Source organism: Ranitomeya variabilis, chromosome 3, assembly GCF_051348905.1.
Source record: "Ranitomeya variabilis isolate aRanVar5 chromosome 3, aRanVar5.hap1, whole genome shotgun sequence".
Classification (NCBI taxonomy): Eukaryota; Metazoa; Chordata; class Amphibia; order Anura; family Dendrobatidae; genus Ranitomeya; species Ranitomeya variabilis.
Window position 1 is genome coordinate 536,846,901 of NC_135234.1, and position 26,278 is coordinate 536,873,178.

The 26,278-nt window shown below is 50.0% G+C and overlaps 1 protein-coding gene across 1 annotated transcript in view; it reads left to right on the forward strand.

Moving 5' to 3' along the window:
* The first annotated feature begins 24,861 nt into the window (after positions 1 to 24,861).
* Positions 24,862 to 26,278, forward strand: part of LOC143816536 (ileal sodium/bile acid cotransporter-like) — a 44,706-nt gene continuing 43,289 nt past the window's right edge. Inside the window, exon 1 of the mRNA XM_077297040.1 lies at positions 24,862 to 25,371. Coding sequence (XP_077153155.1) covers positions 24,962 to 25,371 — 410 coding nt within the window. The 5' untranslated portion in view covers positions 24,862 to 24,961. The remainder of the gene's footprint in view (positions 25,372 to 26,278) is intronic.

A 26,278-nucleotide genomic window follows, 5' to 3' on the forward strand; every position in this document is an offset into this window, starting at 1 on the left:
AACCGGCAGCCTCCGTTCCTAAGAATGCAGAGTGAAGGACCTTTGATGATGTCGCGGCTTGTGATTGGTCGCGTGACCGCTCATGTGACCGCTCACGCGACCAATCACAAGCCGTGACGTCATCGCAGGTCCTAGACTCACTGCATTCTTAGGAATGGAGGCAGACGCTTGCAGCGGTGACAGCCAGGGCTCGTCCGAGGGTGAGTATATCCATATTTTTTATTTTTATTCTTTATTTTTTACATGAATATGGATCCCACGGCCTGAAGGAGAGTCTCTTCTCCTCCAGACCCTGGGAACCATACGCACCGCACACGCCAGGGAACTTATAGGAACTTCCGATTCCGATTTTCGATATCACAAAAATATCGGAACTCGGTATCAGAATTCCGATACAGCGAATATCGGCCGATACCCGATATTTGCAGTATCGGAATGCTCAACACTAGTCACAAGCGTTGGCTGATGGGACTGCTACTCCCAACAGCCTACGCCTGCTGCCGCTAATAACAGCGAGAGCAGACGGCGGCTGATGGGAGTATTCATCTGTCGCAGCCTGTATTTTTGAAAACCAGTCAGGTAAAACTGACATCTATGGGCTGCCGACCTCAGCTGTCAGCTTTAACAAGGCTGGATATCACAAATAGAGGGGTCCCCATGCAGTGTTTTTTTAAATAAATAATTTAAAAAAATGGTGTGTGGTCCCACCCAATTTTGACATCCAGCCAAGCTAAAGCAGACAGCTGGGGGATGGTATTTCAGGCTGATAAGGACCCATGAATATTGCCCACTCGAGCCTAAAACTAGCAACCCGCAGCCACCCCAGAAAAGGCTCATCTATTATATCATAGGCTCTTCCCACTTGCCCTCTGGTGGTGGCAAGGTCATGCTGTGATTTTACTGTACGCGGCAGATGAATTGCCGGCTTTTCAAACGACATGGGTGTATGTAAAAATCGGATGGTACGCTCATGGTCTGAGTGCTGTGCGATTTTTTTTTTTTATAACACCCATTGACTTGCATTGGCGAGTCTCGTCTGAGATATGAGGACAATCACATGCTACAATTTTTTTTCTTGTCCCTTTCTGAGCTGACAAAAAAATCACAGATGAACAGGGGCTCATAGGTTAATATTGTTCAGAGTACAATCCGATTTTTTTACTCACAGGTGAGTTTGAGCCCTTTGAGCCCTTCTGTAGCATAGAATACTGTAAATGGTCCTGTAAATGATTGTAGAATAATAGCTGCTGAGAAAAAAATACATTGCTTACGCATGTCATACAGATGTCATACAGATGCTATGTGGGAAAAATCGTATTGTACTCGCATGACACTCACATGTCCCTCGTCCTACTTTTCTGGATCAACATCGGATTGATTTTATTTACGCAGCTGGGCATGAGCCTTAAATGTGTTTTTTTCTCATACATCAAAGCTTTGATTCTGCACTTAAAAAAGCAACTGCGATTTCTCATACAGGTACATGCCTCTTTTTCAGGCTTCACATAGAAGCCTATAAAAAGCCCACCAAAGCCACACAGTTCAACAACGTCTTTGTTTTTCTGTATAATAAAAAAAGCACTGGAAATGCTACTGTAAATCTACACAAACACACATCAAATAAGGGTAAAGGGTAGTGTTGAGCATTCCGATACCGCAAGTATCGGGTATCGGCCGATACTTGCGGTATCGGAATTCCGATACCGGGATTCCGATACTTGCCGCGTATCGGATACCGGAATCGGAAGTTCTAAGATTCAAAAAGCAGAAATTCAGCCAATGAGATTGATTCCAAGTGTGGGCACATCCTGTTTAGCATGGAGGGCATGAAACTACTGGCAAGGCTGTGATTGGCTGGTGTAATGATGTCATGATGCAGTTTAAAAGTCGCTGGCGCCATTTTGCGATCACTCTGCTGTGAATTCAGTTAGTGACAGGACGCTGTTTGCTGACTGAGGGACAGTTTAGAGATAGCGATTTGCTTCTTTGTGCTTTCCAAAGGCTAATTTAGCAACCGCTGTGTTCACCTACTATTCACCTTGCTTTTGCCTTGTAGCGCTGTTTTCACAGCGATCTGCAGGGTCTGTGTGTGTGTGTGTGTGAGTGCAGCCCAGTCTCCAGTCTGAGTGCAGCCACATAGGCCATCCATAGTTGGTTGTATTCAGTTCAGGGAGGGTGGTTCATTGCCTCATACTGTTCCTTTTTTTTTTTTTTTTCCCAAGTAGTGTAGTCTGCTGCTAATTTATTCAAAAAAATCCTATTAGTGTCTTTCCACCCGTCTCCAGCTAATTTGTGGAAAAACACTACATAGGATAAAGTAGAGGAGGGTTTTTGGGCCTTGCAGCGCCGTTTACGGCTGTCTGCACGGTCTCCGTGTGACTGCAGCTCGCCCTGTAATCTGTGAGCAGCTGTAGCCTGGTTGTCTCCAGCTCAGGGTTTTTCACTGCGTCATCCCGCCAAATCAATTTTCTTTTTTTTCAAAGTAGTGTAGTCTGCTGCTAATTAATTTAAAAAAATCCTATTAGTGTCTTTCCACCCGTCTCCAGCTAATTTGTGGAAAAACACTACATAGGATAAAGTAGAGGAGGGTTTTTGGGCCTTGCAGCGCCGTTTACGGCTGTCTGCACGGTCTCCGTGTGACTGCAGCTCGCCCTGTAATCTGTGAGCAGCTGTAGCCTGGTTGTCTCCAGCTCAGGGTTTTTCACTGCGTCATACCGCCAAATCAATTTTCTTTTTTTTCAAAGTAGTGTAGTCTGCTGCTAATTAATTTAAAAAAATCCTATTAGTGTCTTTCCACCCGTCTCCAGCTAATTTGTGGAAAAACACTACATAGGATAAAGTAGAGGAGGGTTTTTGGGCCTTGCAGCGCCGTTTACGGCTGTCTGCACGGTCTCCGTGTGACTGCAGCTCGCCCTGTAATCTGTGAGCAGCTGTAGCCTGGTTGTCTCCAGCTCAGGGTTTTTCACTGCGTCATACCGCCAAATCAATTTTCTTTTTTTTCAAAGTAGTGTAGTCTGCTGCTAATTAATTTAAAAAAATCCTATTAGTGTCTTTCCACCCGTCTCCAGCTAATTTGTGGAAAAACACTACATAGGATAAAGTAGAGGAGGGTTTTTGGGCCTTGCAGCGCCGTTTACGGCTGTCTGCACGGTCTCCGTGTGACTGCAGCTCGCCCTGTAATCTGTGAGCAGCTATAGCCTGGTTGTCTCCAGCTCAGGGTTTTTCACTGCGTCATACTGCCAAATCAATTTTCTTTTTTTTCAAAGTAGTGTAGTCTGCTGCTAATTAATTTAAAAAAATCCTATTAGTGTCTTTCCACCCGTCTCCAGCTAATTTGTGGAAAAACACTACATAGGATAAAGTAGAGGAGGGTTTTTGGGCCTTGTAGCGCCGTTTACGTCTGTCTGCACGGTCTCCGTGTGACTGCAGCTCTATCTGTTGTCAGTTCAGCCCCCAAAAAATAAATAAATAATAAAGTTCACCAAACACACCAGTTACACCACTTTACATTTCTGTAGGCCACATTAGCTCATATTTGTGTCTAGTCCACACTTTAGATAATTAGTGCTTCTTATACCTGTTAGGAGGAGTTGCTCAGGAATAAGCACACAAATCCGTTAGTACTTTTCTGCTTATCTTTATCAGTCAACCAAGATGAAGAAGGCAGTGAGTAAGGCACGGGGGCGTGGGAGCCGTCGCGGAGCAGGGAGGGGACGTGGGGATTCTGTGCCTGCTGCGGGCACCGGTGACTCATCAGCACCCACTTTCACCAGGCAACAGTCGTTCATGCGAAGCTTTGTGTCCGAGCGCCGTACACCGCTGCTGCGTGAAGAACAAATTGAAGCTGTTGTCGGATGGATGGCAGCTAATGCATCAACTTCCATTAGTGCCACATCCTCTCAGACACAGAGCACTGGAGAGCAGCCATCTGTCTCTTCACCACCTGCCAAATTGCCCAGGCAGACAGAGAGCCCAGGACAGGAGCCGTCTCTACTTCTGTTCTCTGAATCTCTTGGCTTGGAAACAGGGGGCCAGCCAAGCAGCATTGGAGAAATGGAAGAAGAGGCAGGGTGCAGTGATGCCCAACAGCTTTTTCTGTCTTCCTCTGAAGAGGCGGGTGGGCCAGTGGCTCCGGTCACCACATCGCAGGCCGCATCAGCTGATGATGACACTCAGGTGCCACTTACTGGTGCGTGCTCTGCTGCTGAGACTACCCAGGAGGAGCAGTTGGGGGCAGAGGGTAGTGTAGATGATGAGGTCCTCGACCCATCTTGGCGTGAGGGACAGGAAGGTGGTGGGAGCAGCTCTGAGGAAGAGATTCCCCGTACGGCCCAAAGAGGGAGAGGGAGGGGGAAGACTGCGGATCCTGCAGCCTCCGCTTTGGCACCCGTTAGGAGCATGTCTCTTCCAAAAGCCAAAAAGGGCGCTCCCAAGACTTGCAGTGCCTGGTCCTTTTTTGACACAGTTGCAGATGACATTTGCTATGTCAGATGCAACGTGTGTCATCAAAAAGTCAAAAGAGGGAAAAATGTCAGCAACCTCAATACCTCCAACATGTGGAAACATGTGCGCAACAGGCACCCGGCGGAGTTAGAAAAACACACTGAAGAGGTAGGCCAACCAACAGCGGCAGCTACCACCTCTTCAGCTCGTGTTGCCTCTTCCTCTACCTCACACGCAGCTGGTTCGGCGTCCTCCCAGGATCGCCGTGGAAGAACCTCTGCCCCTGTTGTCCAGAGACCCGCTGTCATTCCACCCGCAGCGCCACTTTCCCAGTCATCCACACACTCCCAGCCCAGTCTACAGCCATCGGTAGTACAGGCATGGGAGAAAAGGCGGCCTTTCTCGTTAAACCACCCACGAGCACAGGCTCTGACTGCAGGCATTGCCAAACTTCTGTCACTGGAAATGCTGTCATTCAGGCTGGTGGAGACTGACAGCTTCCGTGACTTGATGTCATTGGCAGTCCCACAGTACAATGTGCCCAGCCGCTTTTACTTCAGCAGGCAAGCCGTCCCTGCCCTGCAGAAGCATGTGGAGGGACACATAAAACACGCGCTACTGAACGCCGTCAGTAGCAAGGTCCACCTCACCACCGATGCGTGGACCAGTCAACATGGACAGGGGCGATACCTTTCCCTCACTGCCCATTGGGTTAATGTCGTTGAGCCGGGTACAGACCGTGCGAGTGGCGCAGGACGTGTCCTGCCCACTCCAAGGATTGCAGGAATCCATTCTGTACGCATTGACTCCTCCTCTTACACCAGTTCCTCAGAATCATCGCTGCAGGAGCCGTCACAGTCCACCTCCACATGGACCCGTGATGAACGTGTACCTGTTACGACCGACATGAGCACAGCCGTGGCCAAACGTCAACAGGCCGTCTTGAAATTAATTTTCTTGGGGAATCGTAGCCACACAGCGCAGGAGCTCTGGAATGCCATCAAGCAGGAGAGCGATGTGTGGTTTGTGCCAGCGAATCTCCAGCCAGGCATGGTAGTGTGTGATAATGGCCGAAATCTGGTGGCAGCTCTGGGCCTCGGCAACCTCACTCACATCCCATGTCTGGCACATGTGCTCAATTTGGTCGTGCAGAGCTTTTTGAGGGACTATCCGGATCTTGATGCACTGCTGCACAAGGTCCGCCTAGAGTGTGCTCACTTGCGGCGTTCCAGCACGGCAAAAGCGCGCATTGCGGCTCTGCAGCGCCGACACCGCCTGCCGGAACATCGCATCATATGTGACCTACCTACCAGGTGGAATTCCACGTTACATATGTTGGAGCGGTTGTGTGAGCAGCAGCAAGCTGTAATGGAGTACCAGCTGCTTCAGGCGCAAAAAAGTCGCAGTCAGCGCCGTACAGACTTCACAACCACAGAGTGGGCCACTATGAATGACGTCTGCCAGGTTTTGCGTCCCTTTGATTATTCCACGCGGATGGCGAGTGCAGATGATGCACTAGTCAGCATGACTGTCCCCCTTATCTGCCTGCTTGAAAAATCACTGCAAGCGCTAAGGGATGATGTTGTGGAAGAGGTGGAGGATGAGGATTCACCATTTCCATCATCTTCTGGACAGTCAGCGCCACGTGGTTCCTCACAAACGCGTAGGCAGGGGACCGTTTGTGAGGAGGATGAGGAGGAGTCAATGGAGGAGGAAGACATCCGTCCAGAGGAGGGAGTTACACAATTGTCCAGTACTCAGTGTGTACAGCGAGGGTGGGGTGATGACGAGCGGGCAGAGATCACGCCTCCAGCAGGGGACAGCGTTTCTTGGGCAGTTGGCAGTCTGCAGCACATGGTGGATTACATGCTGCAGTGCCTGAGAAACGACCGCCGCATCGCCCACATTCTCAACATGTCTGATTATTGGGTGTTCACCCTCCTCGATCCTCGCTACCGGGACAACGTAGAAAGCCTCATCACACCGTTGAACCGGGAGCGAAAAATGCGGGAGTACCAAGACACACTGGTCAATTCCATCATCTTCTCCATTCCAACTGAGAGAAGTGCTGCTAGTGCATTCCAAAGCAGCTCAGTGCGTCCAGGCCGTGGTGGAGGCTCTGCACAAAGAGGGAGCAGAAGCAGTGCCTCTGCCCAAGGCAAGACCAGTATGGCCGAACTGTGGCACAGTTTTCTGTGCCCGCCACAAAAGTCTACACCATCACAGACGGCTCCAGTCAGCAGGAGGCAACGGTTCCGTCAGATGGTGACAGACTACATGTCTTGCCCTCTTGCTGTACTCCCAGACGGCTCTTCCCCTTTCAAGTTTTGGGTCTCAAAGCTGGATACATGGCCAGAGCTAAGCCAGTATGCATTGGAGGTGCTGTCTTGCCCTGCGGCCAGTGTATTATCGGAACGTGTCTTTAGTGCTGCAGGTGGTGTACTAACTGACCGTCGCATGCGACTATCCTCCGATAACGTTGACCGGCTTACTTTCCTGAAAATGAACAAGGCCTGGATCTCGCCGGAATTTGCCACTCCTCCTCCTGATTGAATAATTAGGTCACTGTATACGTTATCCAGGTCTCCTGTTGTGTTCATCTTTCTACCACCTGAACTTAAATTCCTGGGCTCCAACACCGCCAGTTGAGGCTCAGACGTGCCGTCTGCACAGTCAAAACATACGACCCAGTGTTATTGGGTTTCAGTAACGTCAGCTGATCCCCAGCTGTGTAGCCGGCAATGTGTCATGCGACCGCCACGCTGACACAACAACTGAAATGTAAGGGAATCTGTCCCCCCCCCCCCCAAGGCGTTTGTTACTGAAAGAGCCACCTTGTGCAGCAGTAATGCTGCCCAAGGAAAAGGTAGCTATTTTTGTTTAGCTCCTTGCACACGCAGAACTTAACACTTATAAAATGTGTCCACTGATACCGTAAAACCGTCCCGGAGGTGGGACTTTCCTTCGTAATGTGACGCAGCCCAGCCGTCATTCCTACCCCCCCGGCGCCGCGCACCGGCTCCTCAGCGTTGTTTTATTCCGTCCTGGAGCCTGCGCTGTTATGTTATCCCGTGGCCAGGCACACTTAGCGCTGCCCGTCTTCTGGCATCATTTGGTGTCTGGATGGCTGCGCCTGTGCGGCCGCGCTGGCAGAGAGCCCGCCTCGCAGTGTCTTCTGATTTAATCCCACTGGGGGCCTGGGATCCATGGACATGCGCAGTGCATATCTGAACCTCCACCTCTCACTCATTTCCCTATGGCTTCTTCAGACTGTTCGGTGTCAGCTGGTCCCTAACAGCATGCCACGGCCGTGACACCGCACAGTCTGAAGAAGCCATAGGGAGATGAGTGAGAGGTGGAGGTTCAGATATGCACTGCGCATGTCCATGGATCCCAGGCCCCCAGTGGGATTAAATCAGAAGACACTGCGAGGCGGGCTCTCTGCCAGCGCGGCCGCACAGGCGCAGCCATCCAGACACCAAATGATGCCAGAAGACGGGCAGCGCTAAGTGTGCCTGGCCACGGGATAACATAACAGCGCAGGCTCCTTGACGGAATAAAACAACGCTGAGGAGCCGGTGCGCGGCGCCGGGGGGGTAGGAATGACGGCTGGGCTGCGTCACATTACGAAGGAAAGTCCCACCTCCGGGACGGTTTTACGGTTGCAGGGGACACATTTTATAAGTGTTTAGTTCTGTGTTTGCAAGGAGCATGATGAAAAGAGCCACCTTTTCCTTTTGCATCTTTTGTGCTGCACAAGCTGGCTCTTTCAGCTACAAACGCCTTGGGGGGGGGTTAAAGGTTCCCTTTCGACTTTCTCAGGCTTCGGCCTACATTGTGTTCCTCTGCTTTTCCACCTGTCCCTGGGCTCCAACACCGCCAGTTGCCGTCCAGAAGTGCTGTACGCACAGTCAACAGTCCCTCCTCTGTTATTGGGGTTCAGTAACGTCAGCTGTTCCCCTGCTGTGTGTGTGGCAATCCCTCCTACCTCCTCCAACCTCCTCCAACCTCCTCCTCCTCCACCCGTCCCTGGGCTCCAACACCGCCAGTTGCCGTCCAGAAGTGCTGTACGCACAGTCAACAGTCCCTCCTCTGTTATTGGGGTTCAGTAACGTCAGCTGTTCCCCTGCTGTGTGTGTGGCAATCCCTCCTACCTCCTCCTACCTCCTCCAACCTCCTCCTCCTCCACCCGTCCCTGGGCTCCAACACCGCCAGTTGCCGTCCAGAAGTGCTGTACGCACAGTCAACAGTCCCTCCTCTGTTATTGGGGTTCAGTAACGTCAGCTGTTCCCCTGCTGTGTGTGTGGCAATCCCTCCTACCTCCTCCAACCTCCTCCAACCTCCTCCTCCTCCACCCGTCCCTGGGCTCCAACACCGCCAGTTGCCGTCCAGAAGTGCTGTACGCACAGTCAACAGTCCCTCCTCTGTTATTGGGGTTCAGTAACGTCAGCTGTTCCCCTGCTGTGTGTGTGGCAATCCCTCCTACCTCCTCCTACCTCCTCCAACCTCCTCCTCCTCCACCCGTCCCTGGGCTCCAACACCGCCAGTTGCCGTCCAGAAGTGCTGTACGCACAGTCAACAGTCCCTCCTCTGTTATTGGGGTTCAGTAACGTCAGCTGTTCCCCTGCTGTGTGTGTGGCAATCCCTCCTACCTCCTCCAACCTCCTCCAACCTCCTCCTCCTCCACCCGTCCCTGGGCTCCAACACCGCCAGTTGCCGTCCAGAAGTGCTGTACGCACAGTCAACAGTCCCTCCTCTGTTATTGGGGTTCAGTAACGTCAGCTGTTCCCCTGCTGTGTGTGTGGCAATCCCTCCTACCTCCTCCAACCTCCTCCAACCTTCTCCTCCTCCACCCGTCCCTGGGCTCCAACACCGCCAGTTGCCGTCCAGAAGTGCTGTACGCACAGTCAACAGTCCCTCCTCTGTTATTGGGGTTCAGTAACGTCAGCTGTTCCCCTGCTGTGTGTGTGGCAATTCCTCCTACCTCCTCCTACCTCCTCCAACCTCCTCCTCCTCCACCCGTCCCTGGGCTCCAACACCGCCAGTTGCCGTCCAGAAGTGCTGTACGCACAGTCAACAGTCCCTCCTCTGTTATTGGGGTTCAGTAACGTCAGCTGTTCCCCTGCTGTGTGTGTGGCAATCCCTCCTACCTCCTCCAACCTCCTCCAACCTCCTCCTCCTCCACCCGTCCCTGGGCTCCAACACCGCCAGTTGCCGTCCAGAAGTGCTGTACGCACAGTCAACAGTCCCTCCTCTGTTATTGGGGTTCAGTAACGTCAGCTGTTCCCCTGCTGTGTGTGTGGCAATCCCTCCTACCTCCTCCAACCTCCTCCAACCTCCTCCTCCTCCACCCGTCCCTGGGCTCCAACACCGCCAGTTGCCGTCCAGAAGTGCTGTACGCACAGTCAACAGTCCCTCCTCTGTTATTGGGGTTCAGTAACGTCAGCTGTTCCCCTGCTGTGTGTGTGGCAATCCCTCCTACCTCCTCCTACCTCCTCCAACCTCCTCCTCCTCCACCTGCCCCTGGGCTCCAACACCGCCAGTTGCCGTCCAGAAGTGCTGTACGCACAGTCAACAGTCCCTCCTCTGTTATTGGGGTTCAGTAACGTCAGCTGTTCCCCTGCTGTGTGTGTGGCAATCCCTCCTACCTCCTCCAACCTCCTCCTCCTCCACCCGTCCCTGGGCTCCAACACCGCCAGTTGCCGTCCAGAAGTGCTGTACGCACAGTCAACAGTCCCTCCTCTGTTATTGGGGTTCAGTAACGTCAGCTGTTCCCCTGCTGTGTGTGTGGCAATCCCTCCTACCTCCTCCAACCTCCTCCAACCTCCTCCTCCTCCACCCGTCCCTGGGCTCCAACACCGCCAGTTGCCGTCCAGAAGTGCTGTACGCACAGTCAACAGTCCCTCCTCTGTTATTGGGGTTCAGTAACGTCAGCTGTTCCCCTGCTGTGTGTGTGGCAATCCCTCCTACCTCCTCCAACCTCCTCCAACCTCCTCCTCCTCCACCTGCCCCTGGGCTCCAACACCGCCAGTTGCCGTCCAGAAGTGCTGTACGCACAGTCAACAGTCCCTCCTCTGTTATTGGGGTTCAGTAACGTCAGCTGTTCCCCTGCTGTGTGTGTGGCAATCCCTCCAACCTCCTCCAACCTCCTCCTCCTCCACCTGCCCCTGGGCTCCAACACCGCCAGTTGCCGTCCAGAAGTGCTGTACGCACAGTCAACAGTCCCTCCTCTGTTATTGGGGTTCAGTAACGTCAGCTGTTCCCCTGCTGTGTGTGTGGCAATCCCTCCTACCTCCTCCAACCTCCTCCAACCTCCTCCTCCTCCACCTGCCCCTGGGCTCCAACACCGCCAGTTGCCGTCCAGAAGTGCTGTACGCACAGTCAACAGTCCCTCCTCTGTTATTGGGGTTCAGTAACGTCAGCTGTTCCCCTGCTGTGTGTGTGGCAATCCCTCCTACCTCCTCCAACCTCCTCCAACCCCCTCCTCCTCCACCTGCCCCTGGGCTCCAACACCGCCAGTTGCCGTCCAGAAGTGCTGTACGCACAGAGCCAAACACCTCGCCAATGTGTTAGTGGGGTTCAGCACCGCCAGCTGTTCCCCTGCTGTGTATACGGCAACGTGTACTGCGACCGCCACGCAGGCACAACAAGTTAAATGTAAGGGAACCTGACCCCCCCCCCCCCCCCCCGGCGTTTGTTACTGAAGGAGCCACCTTGTGCAGCAGTAATGATGCAAAGGGAAAAAGTGCCTCTTTTCGTGATGCTCCTTGCACATGCTGAACCAAACACTTATGAAATGTGTCCCCACACAGCGTTAAACCGTCCGGTAGGTGGAACTTTCCTTTGTCGTGTGACGCAGCACAGCCATCATTTTTACCCCCTTGGCGCCGTGCGCCGCCTCCTCAGCGTTGTTTTAATCTGTCCCGGAGCCTGCGCTGTTAGGTTAGCCCTTGGCCATGCACACATGTTGCGCTGCCCGTCTTCTGACCTCATTTGGTGTCAGGCTGGCTGCGCCTGTGCGGGTGCGCTGGCCGAGATCCCGCCTCGCAGTGTCGTCTAATGTAATCCCACCGCGGGCCTGTGATCCGTGCCCGTGCGCAGTGCATATCCTCTCCTCTCACTCCCCTCCCTACGGCTTCTTCAGACTGTGCGATGTCAGCTGGTCCCTAATAGCATGCCACGGCCGTGACACCGCACAGTCTGAAAAAGCCGTAGGGAGGGGAGTGAGAGGAGAGGATATGCACTGCGCACGGGCACGGATCACAGGCCCGCGGTGGGATTACATTAGACGACACTGCGAGGCGGGATCTCGCCCAGCGCACCCGCACAGGCGCAGCCAGCCTGACACCAAATGAGGTCAGAAGACGGGCAGCGCAAAATGTGTGCATGGCCAAGGGCTAACCTAACAGCGCAGGCTCCGGGACAGATTAAAACAACGCTGAGGAGGCGGCGCACGGCGCCAAGGGGGTAAAAATGATGGCTGTGCTGCGTCACACGACAAAGGAAAGTTCCACCTACCGGACGGTTTAACGCTGTGAGGGGACACATTTCATAACTGTTAGGTTCCGCATGTGCAAGGACCATAATTAAAAGAGCTAAGTTTACCTTTTCCAGCATTGGTGCTGTACACAATGGCTCTTTCAGCTACAAACGCCTGGGGGGGGGGGGTTAAAGGTTTCCTTTCAACTTGCTCGAGTGCAGGCTTCGGCCTACACTCCGCTCCCCCTGCTCCTCCTGCTGACCCTGGGCTCCAACACCGCCAGTTGGGGCCCGGTACTGCTAGCTGCACAGAGAAAAACACCTCGCCAATGTGTCAGTGGGGTTCAGCACCGCCAGCTGTTCCCCTGCTGTGCAGCCGGCATCGTGTCCTGCGACCGCCACGCAGACACAACAGACCCAAAGCTGCCGCCAGTGCAGGCTTCGGCCTACACTCCCCTCCCCCTGCTCCTCCTCCTCCTGCTCCTCCTCCTGCTGTCCCTGGGCTCTAACACACCGCCAGTTTTTGCCCAGATGTGCTAGCTGCACAGAGAAAAACACCAGCCAATGTGTCAGTGGGGTCCAGCACCGCCAGCTGTTCCCCTGCTGTGCAGCCAGCAACGTGTCCTGCAAAAGCCACGCAGACACAAGAACTGAAATTGAAGGGAACCTGTCCCCCCTCCCCCAGGCGTTTTTACGTTATCCAGCCACCTTGTACAGCGGTAATGCTGCATGTGTGCAAGGTGGCTCAGAAACTTATTCTCCTCGCACATGTGGAACTGAAAACACGTCTGCAATGTGTCCTCTGTGTGACCATTTAACCGTCCCGGTGGTGTGACTTTCCTTTGTAATGACACGCTGCAACCCCCTTGGTAGCGCTGCCCGTCTTCTGGCATCATTGTTTGGCTGCCTGCGCCTCTGCGGCCGCCCTGACCCACACAACGCCCCTCGGTGTCTTATTTATTGGGACTGCGAGGGTGTGATTGATGGGCAGGATCAGTGCATCAGTTCGCCTGTCCCTCCTCTCCTTCCGCCTTCTTCGGACTGTGCGGCTTCATGGCCGTGGCATGCGATAAGGGATCAGATGACGCCGCACAGTCTGAAGCGGGTGTAAGGACCCGAGTGTGAGAGGCGAACATATGTGCTGCGCCAGGCCCTGAATCCCAGCCCCGCAGTGTTTTAACAATGTTAAGACACTGCGGGGCTGGGATTCATGGGCATCGCGAACCGCACCGGCCGACATTACATGATGCCAGAAGATGGGCAGCGCTAACGGCGCTAGGCCAGGGGATAACACGACAGCGCAGACTCCTGTACAGCAAATAACAACGCTCGGGAGGCTGCACCCAGCACCAAGGTGGGATTCTTGACACCTGTGCTGCGTCTCATTACAAAGGGAACTCTCGCCTCCATTACACAGTTTGACTGTCTAAAGGGCTAAATGTTATACGTGTTCCATTCAGCGTGTGCAAGGAGAAAAATTACAAGAGCAACCTTTGACTTGCGCAGCACTGCTGCTGCATAAGCTGTGGCTCTTCTACTTTGTAACCCCTGAGGGGGGGTTAAAGGTGACTTTTGAAATCGGTTCAATTAGGCTTCGGCCTACACTCTGCTCCACCTGCAGAGCCCGGGCTCCAACAACGCTAGTTGCTGTCCGGAAGTGCTGGCTGCACAGAGCCAAACACCTCGCCAATGTGTCAGTGGGGTCCAGCACCGCCAGCTGTTCCCCTGCTGTGTAGCCGGCAACGTGTCCTGCAAAAGCCACGCAGACACAACACACCCAAAGCTGCCGCCTGTGCAGGCTTCGGCCTACACTCCCCTCCCCCTGCTCCTCCTCCTCCTGCTCCTCCTCCTGCTGTCCCTGGGCTCTAACACACCGCCAGTTTTTGCCCAGATGTGCTAGCTGCACAGAGAAAAACACCAGCCAATGTGTCAGTGGGGTCCAGCACCGCCAGCTGTTCCCCTGCTGTGCAGCCGGCAACGTGTCCTGCAAAAGCCACGCAGACACAAGAACTGAAATTGAAGGGAACCTGTCCCCCCTCCCCCAGGCGTTTTTACGTTATCCAGCCACCTTGTACAGCGGTAATGCTGCATGTGTGCAAGGTGGCTCAGAAACGTATTCTCCTCGCACATGTGGAACTGAAAACACGTCTGCAATGTGTCCTCTGTGTGACCATTTAACCGTCCCGGTGGTGTGACTTTCCTTTGTAATGACACGCTGCAACCCCCTTGGTAGCGCTGCCCGTCTTCTGGCATCATTGTTTGGCTGCCTGCGCCTCTGCGGCCGCCCTGACCCACACAACGCCCCTCGGTGTCTTATTTATTGGGACTGCGAGGGTGTGATTGATGGGCAGGATCAGTGCATCAGTTCGCCTGTCCCTCCTCTCCTTCCGCCTTCTTCGGACTGTGCGGCTTCATGGCCGTGGCATGCGATAAGGGATCAGATGACGCCGCACAGTCTGAAGCGGGTGTAAGGACCCGAGTGTGAGAGGCGAACATATGTGCTGCGCCAGGCCCTGAATCCCAGCCCCGCAGTGTTTTAACAATGTTAAGACACTGCGGGGCTGGGATTCATGGGCATCGCGAACCGCACCGGCCGACATTACATGATGCCAGAAGATGGGCAGCGCTAACGGCGCTAGGCCAGGGGATAACACGACAGCGCAGACTCCTGTACAGCAAATAACAACGCTCGGGAGGCTGCACCCAGCACCAAGGTGGGATTCTTGACACCTGTGCTGCGTCTCATTACAAAGGGAACTCTCGCCTCCATTACACAGTTTGACTGTCTAAAGGGCTAAATGTTATACGTGTTCCATTCAGCGTGTGCAAGGAGAAAAATTACAAGAGCAACCTTTGACTTGCGCAGCACTGCTGCTGCATAAGCTGTGGCTCTTCTACTTTGTAACCCCTGAGGGGGGGTTAAAGGTGACTTTTGAAATCGGTTCAATTAGGCTTCGGCCTACACTCTGCTCCACCTGCAGAGCCCGGGCTCCAACAACGCTAGTTGCTGTCCGGAAGTGCTGGCTGCACAGAGCCAAACACCTCGCCAATGTGTCAGTGGGGTCCAGCACCGCCAGCTGTTCCCCTGCTGTGTAGCCGGCAACGTGTCCTGCAAAAGCCACGCAGACACAACACACCCAAAGCTGCCGCCTGTGCAGGCTTCGGCCTACACTCCCCTCCCCCTGCTCCTCCTCCTCCTGCTCCTCCTCCTGCTGTCCCTGGGCTCTAACACACCGCCAGTTTTTGCCCAGATGTGCTAGCTGCACAGAGAAAAACACCAGCCAATGTGTCAGTGGGGTCCAGCACCGCCAGCTGTTCCCCTGCTGTGCAGCCGGCAACGTGTCCTGCAAAAGCCACGCAGACACAAGAACTGAAATTGAAGGGAACCTGTCCCCCCTCCCCCAGGCGTTTTTACGTTATCCAGCCACCTTGTACAGCGGTAATGCTGCATGTGTGCAAGGTGGCTCAGAAACGTATTCTCCTCGCACATGTGGAACTGAAAACACGTCTGCAATGTGTCCTCTGTGTGACCATTTAACCGTCCCGGTGGTGTGACTTTCCTTTGTAATGACACGCTGCAACCCCCTTGGTAGCGCTGCCCGTCTTCTGGCATCATTGTTTGGCTGCCTGCGCCTCTGCGGCCGCCCTGACCCACACAACGCCCCTCGGTGTCTTATTTATTGGGACTGCGAGGGTGTGATTGATGGGCAGGATCAGTGCATCAGTTCGCCTGTCCCTCCTCTCCTTCCGCCTTCTTCGGACTGTGCGGCTTCATGGCCGTGGCATGCGATAAGGGATCAGATGACGCCGCACAGTCTGAAGCGGGTGTAAGGACCCGAGTGTGAGAGGCGAACATATGTGCTGCGCCAGGCCCTGAATCCCAGCCCCGCAGTGTTTTAACAATGTTAAGACACTGCGGGGCTGGGATTCATGGGCATCGCGAACCGCACCGGCCGACATTACATGATGCCAGAAGATGGGCAGCGCTAACGGCGCTAGGCCAGGGGATAACACGACAGCGCAGACTCCTGTACAGCAAATAACAACGCTCGGGAGGCTGCACCCAGCACCAAGGTGGGATTCTTGACACCTGTGCTGCGTCTCATTACAAAGGGAACTCTCGCCTCCATTACACAGTTTGACTGTCTAAAGGGCTAAATGTTATACGTGTTCCATTCAGCGTGTGCAAGGAGAAAAATTACAAGAGCAACCTTTGACTTGCGCAGCACTGCTGCTGCATAAGCTGTGGCTCTTCTACTTTGTAACCCCTGAGGGGGGGTTAAAGGTGACTTTTGAAATCGGTTCAATTAGGCTTCGGCCTACACTCTGCTCCACCTGCAGAGCCCGGGCTCCAACAACGCTAGTTGCTGTCCGGAAGTGCTGGCTGCACAGAGCCAAACACCTCGCCAATGTGTCAGTGGGGTCCAGCACCGCCAGCTGTTCCCCTGCTGTGTAGCCGGCAACGTGTCCTGCAAAAGCCACGCAGACACAACACACCCAAAGCTGCCGCCTGTGCAGGCTTCGGCCTACACTCCCCTCCCCCTGCTCCTCCTCCTCCTGCTCCTCCTCCTGCTGTCCCTGGGCTCTAACACACCGCCAGTTTTTGCCCAGATGTGCTAGCTGCACAGAGAAAAACACCAGCCAATGTGTCAGTGGGGTCCAGCACCGCCAGCTGTTCCCCTGCTGTGCAGCCGGCAACGTGTCCTGCAAAAGCCACGCAGACACAAGAACTGAAATTGAAGGGAACCTGTCCCCCCTCCCCCAGGCGTTTTTACGTTATCCAGCCACCTTGTACAGCGGTAATGCTGCATGTGTGCAAGGTGGCTCAGAAACGTATTCTCCTCGCACATGTGGAACTGAAAACACGTCTGCAATGTGTCCTCTGTGTGACCATTTAACCGTCCCGGTGGTGTGACTTTCCTTTGTAATGACACGCTGCAACCCCCTTGGTAGCGCTGCCCGTCTTCTGGCATCATTGTTTGGCTGCCTGCGCCTCTGCGGCCGCCCTGACCCACACAACGCCCCTCGGTGTCTTATTTATTGGGACTGCGAGGGTGTGATTGATGGGCAGGATCAGTGCATCAGTTCGCCTGTCCCTCCTCTCCTTCCGCCTTCTTCGGACTGTGCGGCTTCATGGCCGTGGCATGCGATAAGGGATCAGCTGACGCCACATAGTCTGAAGCAGGTGTAAGAACCCAAGCGAGAGGCGAACATATGTACTGCGCCAGGCCATGAATCCCAGCCCCGCAGTGTTTAAACTATGTCAATACACTGCGGGGCTGTGATTCATGGGCATCGCGAACCGCACCGGCCAACATTAAATGAGGTCAGAAGATGGGCAGCGCTAACAGCGCTAGGCCAGGGGATAACACGACAGCGCAGACTCCTGTACAGCAAATAACAACGCTCAGGAGGCTGCACCCAGCACCAAGGTGGGATTCTTGACATCTGTGCTGCGTCTCATTACAAAGGGAACTCGCGCCTCCAACACAGTTTGACTGTATAAAGGGCTAAATGTTATACGTGTTTCATTCAGCGTGTGCAAGGAGCGAAATTAAAAGAGCAACCTTTGACTTGTGCAGCACTACTGCTGCATAAGCTGTGGCTCTTCTACTTTCTAACCCCTGAGGGGGGGTTAAAGGTTACCTTTGAAATTGGTTCAAGTAGGCTTCGGCCTACACTCTGCTCCCCCTGCAGAGCCCGGGCTACAACACCGCTCGTTGCTGTCCGGAAGTGCTGGCTGCACAGAGCCAAACACCTCGCCAATGTGTCAGTGGGGTCCAGCACCGCCAGCTGTTCCCCTGCTGTGCAGCCGGCAACGTGTCCTGCAAAAGCCACGCAGACACTTGCTCTTGTACCTTCTGCTCCACATCCTGGTTCCAGTACCGTCAGCTGGTTCCGGGCAGAGCCTTTGGCTTAGGTGCCTCCCTCTGGGTATCCGAGTTCCACCAACGTCAGGTGGTCCTTGGTAGTGCTTTCAGGCACGGGTACCTCCTGCTTAGTAACCGGGTTCCAGTAACGTCAGCTGGTCCTCGGTAGTTCCATTGGCTCTTGGACCTTCGGCTACCCATCCGGGTTCCAGCACCGTCAGCTGGTTCTCGGCAGTGTCTTTTGCTCTTGTACCTTCTGCTCCCCATCCTGGTTCCAGTACCGTCAGCTGGTTCCGGGCAGAGCCTTTGGCTTAGGTGCCTCCCTCTGGGTATCCGAGTTCCACCAACGTCAGGTGGTCCTTGGTAGTGCTTTCAGGCACGGGTACCTCCTGCTTAGTAACCGGGTTCCAGTAACGTCAGCTGGTCCTCGGTAGTTCCATTGGCTCTTGGACCTTCGGGTAGCCATCCGAGTTCCAGTTCCATCAGCTGGTTCTCGGCATTTTCTCAGCCTTCTTGTACCTTCTGCTACATTTCCAAGTTCAAGAGACTAAACACGATGACCCGGAAGAACACCCCTAAGATGACGACGACACCAGAGACGACAACCACCGTGATGACGACGACCCTGGAGACGATGACCCTGAAGACCACCCCGATGACGACGACCCCGGAGACCACCCCGATGACGACGACCCCGGAGACGACGACCCTGGAGACGACGACGACCTGGAAGACCGAGAAGCAGAAGAACAAGAGGCTGCAGAACAAAGAGCAGAAGGACATTAAGCATAACACAAAATATCAGAGCAAAAAAATATTATGTAAATTATAAGCAGAAGAAGACTAAGCAGTGTATGGGGGTGAGTCCGTTCCTCCTCGTGGTGCCCCTGGATAAAGCCTGATGCTGCAGGCCAAACTGAACGCGGACAAATGTAACTGGTTTGTGACAGGCAGAACGGAAGGTGTAATCTTCAAACTTTTATAGATAACAACTACGGGAATGCCTGTCACAAATAAGAATATGATGAAGAAGTTGAATATGATGAAGATAATAGTAAAATAAAAAGAATATGAACAATGTAACCCAAAAAATAATAGGTAGAAGATGAAGAAGAAGATGAATAAGGTGAAGAAGTTGATGTCAAAGAAGCTGATGATGAGGATAATTAAGAAGAAAGCGTGGGAGAAGTAAAAAAGAAGGTGAAGGGCGTGGAAGTAGTGAAACATCAATATCTGACATAAAAAAAAAAAAAAATAACATAGTCAAATTCTTTCTAACGCCGAACTTCATAAAAAAAAATTAAAAATCCTGCTATTCTATTACATTGGGCTAAACCTCTGTCCCTTTAATATCTCCGCCACGTCCCCCAATACATCCTACATTATTCTTAGTTGTTTTCCTTCATGTAGAATGAACCTACAAGTTTATAAAGGGTTTATTTTAATTCTGATATTTTCGTCCCATTGACTTGCATTGGGATCGGGTATCGGTATCGGATTGGATCCGATATTTTGACGGTATCGGCCGATACTTTCCGATACCGATACTTTCCGATATCGGAAAGTATCGCTCAACACTAGTAAAGGGCATAAAAATGCATCAAAAATGTAATAATCAGAGAGTATTGTTACCGTGTATTAAGGTCCCGACACCTGCAAAATACACGCAGATAAAAAGTAGCAGAAAAAATGCAGCATTTACGCTAAGGCTAGGTTCACATTGCGTTAGTGGGTGGTCGCTAACGGACAGCGTTGCACGGCGAAAATGTCGCAATTAACGCCGTGCAACGGGTCCGTTAGCGCACCCATTGACAGCAATGTAAATTTCACCTGCAGCGCATCGCTAGCGCGTGCCTTTTTTGGCTCGCGCTAGCGATGTGCCGTTCTTCTGTAGCGCGCCTCGGACGCTGCTTGCAGCGTCCACAGCGCGCCCGAGGTCCGTTCCCCGCTCTCGCAGATCAGGGATCTGCGAGAGCGGGGACGTTAGCGCGACCCCTAAACGCGGCCACTACAAATACATTGCATTAGCGCAATCCGCTAGCGCTAGCCCTAAACGGATTGCCCTAACGCAATGTGAACCTAGCCTTAATGTAAACACAGACTCAGCATTATATTTTTTAATTACATTTATTATGAGTTTTATGGAGATAAAAATCGATCACACCATTTTTTTACGTAATTTACCAATCACTGCAAATAATCTGTTCACTATATTACTTGGGTTAGAACAGGAATACCAAAAATGTCTGTTATTTGCAGGTTTTTGATGTTTATTTTAAAAAAGCACATTAATATTGGCACTATTGAAACTGTTTTTGCATTATTTTTGAATAATTTGAAAGGGAAAAAACGCTCTGACTTATTTTTTACCTTTAATATACAGGTACATAGAAATGCACTGGCATATAGCAAAAATGTATCTCTATGTATCACTACAATCTACTGTACCTGTAAGGACGCACAATACATTGCATATTCAAGTACAGAAAATTCCCTATATTTAACAGTAAGTACAAATAGCTATAACAACTCATAGCTACTGCAACAAATAGCATTTGCTGCTGCCTCAAATCATACAGGTTTGAGGCTCAAATCCTCGGGAGATCAGACTTAAAGAAAACAGAAAAATGAGTTATTTAACCCCTTCAGCCCACAAGCCTGTTTTCACCCTCATGACTAGGCCAAATTTTACAATTCTGAGCAGTGTCAATTTATGTGGTATTCACTCTGGAATGCTTCAACAGATCCCACTGATTCTGAGACTCTTTTTTGTGACATATTGTACTTCATGATAGAGGTAAAATTTCTTCAATATAACTTGCATTTACTCATGACAAAAATGGAAATTTGGGGAAAATTTAGCAATTTTAAAATTTTTCATTTTGATGCCCTTACATCAGAGAGTTATGTCACACAAAATAGTTAACAAATAACATTTCCCACATGTCTACTTTACATCGGCACAATTTTTGAAACATAATTTTTTTGTTAGGAAGTTATAAGGGTTAAAAGTTGACTAGCAATTTAAAAAAAAAAATAACAAAACCATTTTTTAAGGACCATATCACATTTGGAGTGACTTTGAGGACCTATATGAGAGAAAATACCCCAAAGTGACACCATTCTAAAACTACACACCACAAAGTCCTCAAAACCACATTCAAGATGTTCACAAGAATTAGTGGAATGTGGATGGAAAAATGAACATTTCACTTTTTCTCACAAAAAAATTACTTTAAACCCATTTTTTTATTTTCACAATGGTAACAGGAAAAAGTGAACCCCAGAATTGTTGTGCAATTCCTCTTGAGTACACAGATACCCAATATGTGGGGGAAAACCACTGTTTGGGTGCACGACAGGGCTCAGAAGGGAAGAAGCACCGTTTGACTTTTGAATGCAACATTGGCTGAAATCAAGAGCAAACCCCATGTCACGTTTGGAGAGCCCCTGTAGAAACCCCAAACAAGTGACCCCATTTTGGAAACCAGACCCCCCAATTAATTTATTTAGATATGTGGTCAGCACCGTGAACCCCCAGATGCTTCACAGAAGTTTATAACTTTGCCGTGAAAATAAAAAAAATCACATTTGCTCCACAAAAATGATCTTTTAGCCCCAAATGTTTTTATTTTTACAAGGATAACAGAAGAAAATGGACCCAAATATTTGTTTTGCAATTTCTCATGAGTATGCTGATTCCATGTACATGGGAGAAAACTACTGTTTGGGCACACATCAGGGCTTGGAAGTGAAGGAGTGACATTTTGGAATGCAGACTTTGCTGGAATTGTCTGTGGGCGTCATGTTGCGTTTGCAGAGCCCTTGATGTGCCTAAACAGTAGAAATCCTCCACAAATGACCCATTTTGAAAACTAGACCCCACAAAGAATTTATTTAAATATGCGGTCAGCATCGTGAAACCCCAGTGCCTCACAAAAAAATTACGTAACGATGAGTCGTGAAAATACAAAAATCAAATTTTTTCCACAAAAATGATCTTTTAGCCCCAAATTTTTATTTTCAAAAGGGTAACAGGAGAAAATGGACCCCAAAATTTGTTGTGAAATTTCTCATGAGTTTGCTGATACCTCATATGTGAGAAAAAAACACGGTTTGGGTGCACGTCAGGGCTCAGAAGTAAAGGAGTGACATTTTTGAATGCAGACGTTTGCATACGTGAGTTGTGTAGTGTATGTCAGGTTGGCATATGTTAGTTGTGTAAGTCAGAAATGAATTTAGTAGTCCATGGATTTCTGAAGCATTCAATACACAGGGCAAGTTTGTTGGGTCTGGTGTCACATTGATTGCGTATCCCCCTTCTGTAACAGACTCAGCTCCTCTTTTGCAACCTTCCTTTTTTGTGCTTTGAGGAAAATGTTTGCCTGGTACGATATGAGCACCTTCAATTTCCGAAGTACTGGTGTCCGCTCCTTCCTGATCTCCAAACATTAGGTCCTTGATTACTACCTCTTGGAACTGAAGGTACGTACCTGTCTGGCCTGCATATTGTGATAGCACAAAAGCATTGTACATTGCCATCTATACGATGTGCGCGGACAGCCTCTTGAACCACACCCTGATTTTTCTCATGGCACTGTATGGCTGGATGACTTGATCAGAGAGATAAACTCCCCCTATGTTCTTGTTGTACCGCAGTACACAGTAAGGTTTCGTGACCTGTGTAGAGGTACCTCATATATTGCAGGGGGTGTTGCCATCTCTATGTATGGTGGTCAAGAAAAGGGCAGTACCACAGGCTGCGGTAGCTCATGCAGAGAGGGACTGGAAGAGTGGGATTCAGGTATAAAAGTTATCTACATAGAGGTGATAACCTTGATCCAGCAGTGGGTGCACCAAATCCCACACAATTTTTCCACTCACTCCCAGGACAGGGGGGCATTCAGGGTGTTCAATCTGGGTGTCCTTCCCTTCATAAACCCTATACTTGTGGATGTTCCCTGCAGTACTCTCACAGTTCTCGTAGAGCTTAATTCTGTACCTGGCCCTCTTGCTGACCAAGTAGTGCCGGAAATTGGGCCTCCCCTTGAAATTTATTAGGGGCTCATCCACGCAAATGTCCCTTTGGGGCACGTACACCTCAGCAAACTTGTTGCTGAACTGACCAATGACCGGAACGAACTTTAAAAAGTTGGTCAAAGTTGGGGTCATCTCAGGGAAGACATTGTGCTTTATCATTGTAATGCAAAAATTTGTGGATTGACGTAAATCATTTACAGGTCATAGCCATGCGGAAGTATGTAGTGTTATACAAAACATTAACACTCAATATTGCCAAAGCTCTGGCTTCTTCACTATCCCCATATGAAGGACCAGGCCTCAAAACATCATCACTTCTACTGTGTCTACAGGGATCCAGTAAGAAAATGATGAAAGGCGGTATGTGCCAAAAATTGCTGTGTGTACAAATTTGTTTGAGCCACCATGAGGTTTACAAAGTCATCAGAGAAAAAGTCTTTCAAAATGTCAATTTCTGGAAGGCCAGTGATGTCAAATTGGATTCCTGATTGCGCCACAAAGTCAGGAATCAGTGGCTCATAATCTTCAGGGGGTGAGGTCCATATGTGAGCAGGTAGCGGGATGCAGTATCAGACAGGAGGAAGAGCAAGAGTTAACAGGTTCATTAACAGGGGTATACTTCACGCATGGAGGTAATGGGTTAAGCAGGGGGTATGGGGGTTGATATTAGCACGATATGCGTGCGGGGCGAGGTATCAGATTAAGCAACTGTTCATAAAAGAGTTAACTTATCAGTCTGCCGGCTTCCTGGCTGCAGAGCCTTAAGTTCCAACGGTGGCGCCTACGCAACTGGAGCGTGATGACTCCGGTTTCGTCCTGTAGAAGCTGGAGATCCGGTTCCTGGCTAAGGCAGTGAGTCTTCATTGTACCAAGGGGGGGTTCTGGATCTACAGTACATCGTACGGGATACAGCACAGTTTGTAACACTGCCGGAGCGTGACTCAGCTCAGCAGTAGTATGCGGGTGAAAAATGGCACAGTTCTGGTTGTCTTATGCGGCACACGCACAGTAATCGCCGGCCCGGAGCGTCTGTCACTTGCAGTCACGGGGACAACGGGCACCCGGCAGAAATCTATCCACAGTCAGTGTAACTGACGCATGGATTATCCTTTTTTCCACACTGACACTATCTCGTTTCAGTAAAAAAAATACTGTAGTATTTATTGTCCCTAATCTAGTCCTATCAACTAATCTAAATTCCTTTTTTTTAACGCTTTACTATCCGACACTAACTCAGTCCCGTTAAAAAATCCTGTAGTAGATGATGATGATGATGATTACTACATTATATTTTTACTGTCTCTAATCTAATCTTATCAACTAATCTAAATTAATTTTTACTCAGCTTTTTTCACAAGGAAAAAAAAATCAACATTCAGCTTTGAGAGAGGTCCATGAGCCACATCCAGCTCCTGCTTCACTCACAGTAGTGACACCCAGATCCCCTATTACCGATATAATGACAGCCAAAGCTTTTCCACTGAAATCACACCAAGGCAGTTTGCCAAGTTCCAGGGTTTCCTATCTTCCACCATTCAGATGTGCCCTTCTGTGCAGGGCTACACACAAAAGTTACCGTCTAGAGATCTACTCTTAATTGCTGTTTGCTACACCTGGAGCTAATGCACCAAGCTGGCAGACAGCCGCGAGCCACACATCAGGGGCCTGCCACATGCGGCTCTCGAGCTACAGGTTGGGATCCCCTGAATTAGGTACTAAGAACAAAATACAATTTGCAGTTAGTGTATGTGGGTATCTAAAGGAGGTATTGTTGCCTAAATAGCTATACCAGGCAGGTCAGAGACCTGCATAGCTGACATAATTACAGGCTGTTAGAAATAAATAAATGGTTAAACCTAATCCTAAGCCATAAAAGTTAAAATATACGCAATTGTGGCAATTTATTGTATGACGTTACACTTCTTACAGTATGATTAGAGATACTGGAACTTGACATATCCCAGCACATCTAAAGTATTTACTGCTTTTTTATTGCATTATTCCTCTTTAAATAGGAGGCTTAGCGTTCTGCCCATAGACAAATTGTAGGAACAAGACTCAATGGATCGTTTTCATTTTTACTACTGATTTACAAATTCCCATACCAGTCATTTTCTCCGACAATCAGGATGGAACGTAACAGTATTTTGACATCTTATATTGTGGACAATGAGCTAACCTGTCCTGAAAATGCAGCCATTTGCAACGGCACCGACTGCCTATTGCCCCCTGACAGATTCAATGCTATTCTAAATACAGTTTTAAGTATTGTCATCACAGTCATGTTAGCTTTGGTCATGTTTTCAATGGGCTGCACTGTGGATATTAAGAAATTTTGGGGCCACATAATACGTCCCTGGGGCATTGCAATAGGATTTCTATGTCAGTTTGGGATAATGCCCCTTACTGCTTTTGTATTGTCTCTGGCATTTGACGTTCATCCAATTCAAGCTGTTGTCATTTTAATAATGGGCTGTTGTCCTGGTGGAACTGGCTCCAACATCCTGGCATACTGGGTAGATGGAGACATGGATTTAAGGTAAGATACATGGGTAAATATCAAGCTCGTACTGTATTTGCTATCCAGACTTTATATGATTTTTTTGTACTTTTTTAAACATACTGTATACTTACTTATTTTAGTGCGGTTGTGTTTGTGATTTCAATACACATCTTCATATCTACAAATTCAAGAGCCATGATGGATGCAGCAATTGGCAATTGACTCTACTCATAGCGCTAAGGCATTATTCCAATATTATCAAGTTATAAACTATCCACAGCACAAGTGATAATTTGCTGACCATTGGGGATCTCACTATTGGGACCACCACTAATTCCCAGAAAAGGGTTCTGAAGTGTCTGATTCAAATTGAGCAATAGCCAACATGCGTGCCATCTCTCTATTCATTGTATATTGGATAGCCAAGCGCAATACTCAGCTATCTACCGCAGTCCAACAGACAAGCAAGTAATACCCCTCTATCACACTAATATGACATGCTTAACTAATCATAAAACATATCATACCCTTTCAAAAATTGCCATACGCATTTGCTTGGTATATTCTGAATCTTAAATATAGTCTTTCTTATATTGTATTTAAATGATATTTTATATTATAAGGTAATGATATTATTGCAAAATCCACATTCTTTTTAAAGCTAACAGGAAGTTTCATGATTTCAATTTACTTTTTTACAAAAATATCTTTGCCCTCTAAATGCCTGTATTTCATTTATAAGTCTAATTTGCGTGTGACATGTATGATCCATCCATGTCTATAAAGAAACAATAAAATAGGATCCCAAAATGTTGTCACCAGGTGAAAACTCCAAGTGCTTTAGCATTCAAACATATTGTGTGTTAATAAACATAAGGTTGTACAGACATAGAAACAATCTAGGTCATAATAACACTTTAGTGCTGGGAGTATGTTCATAGAG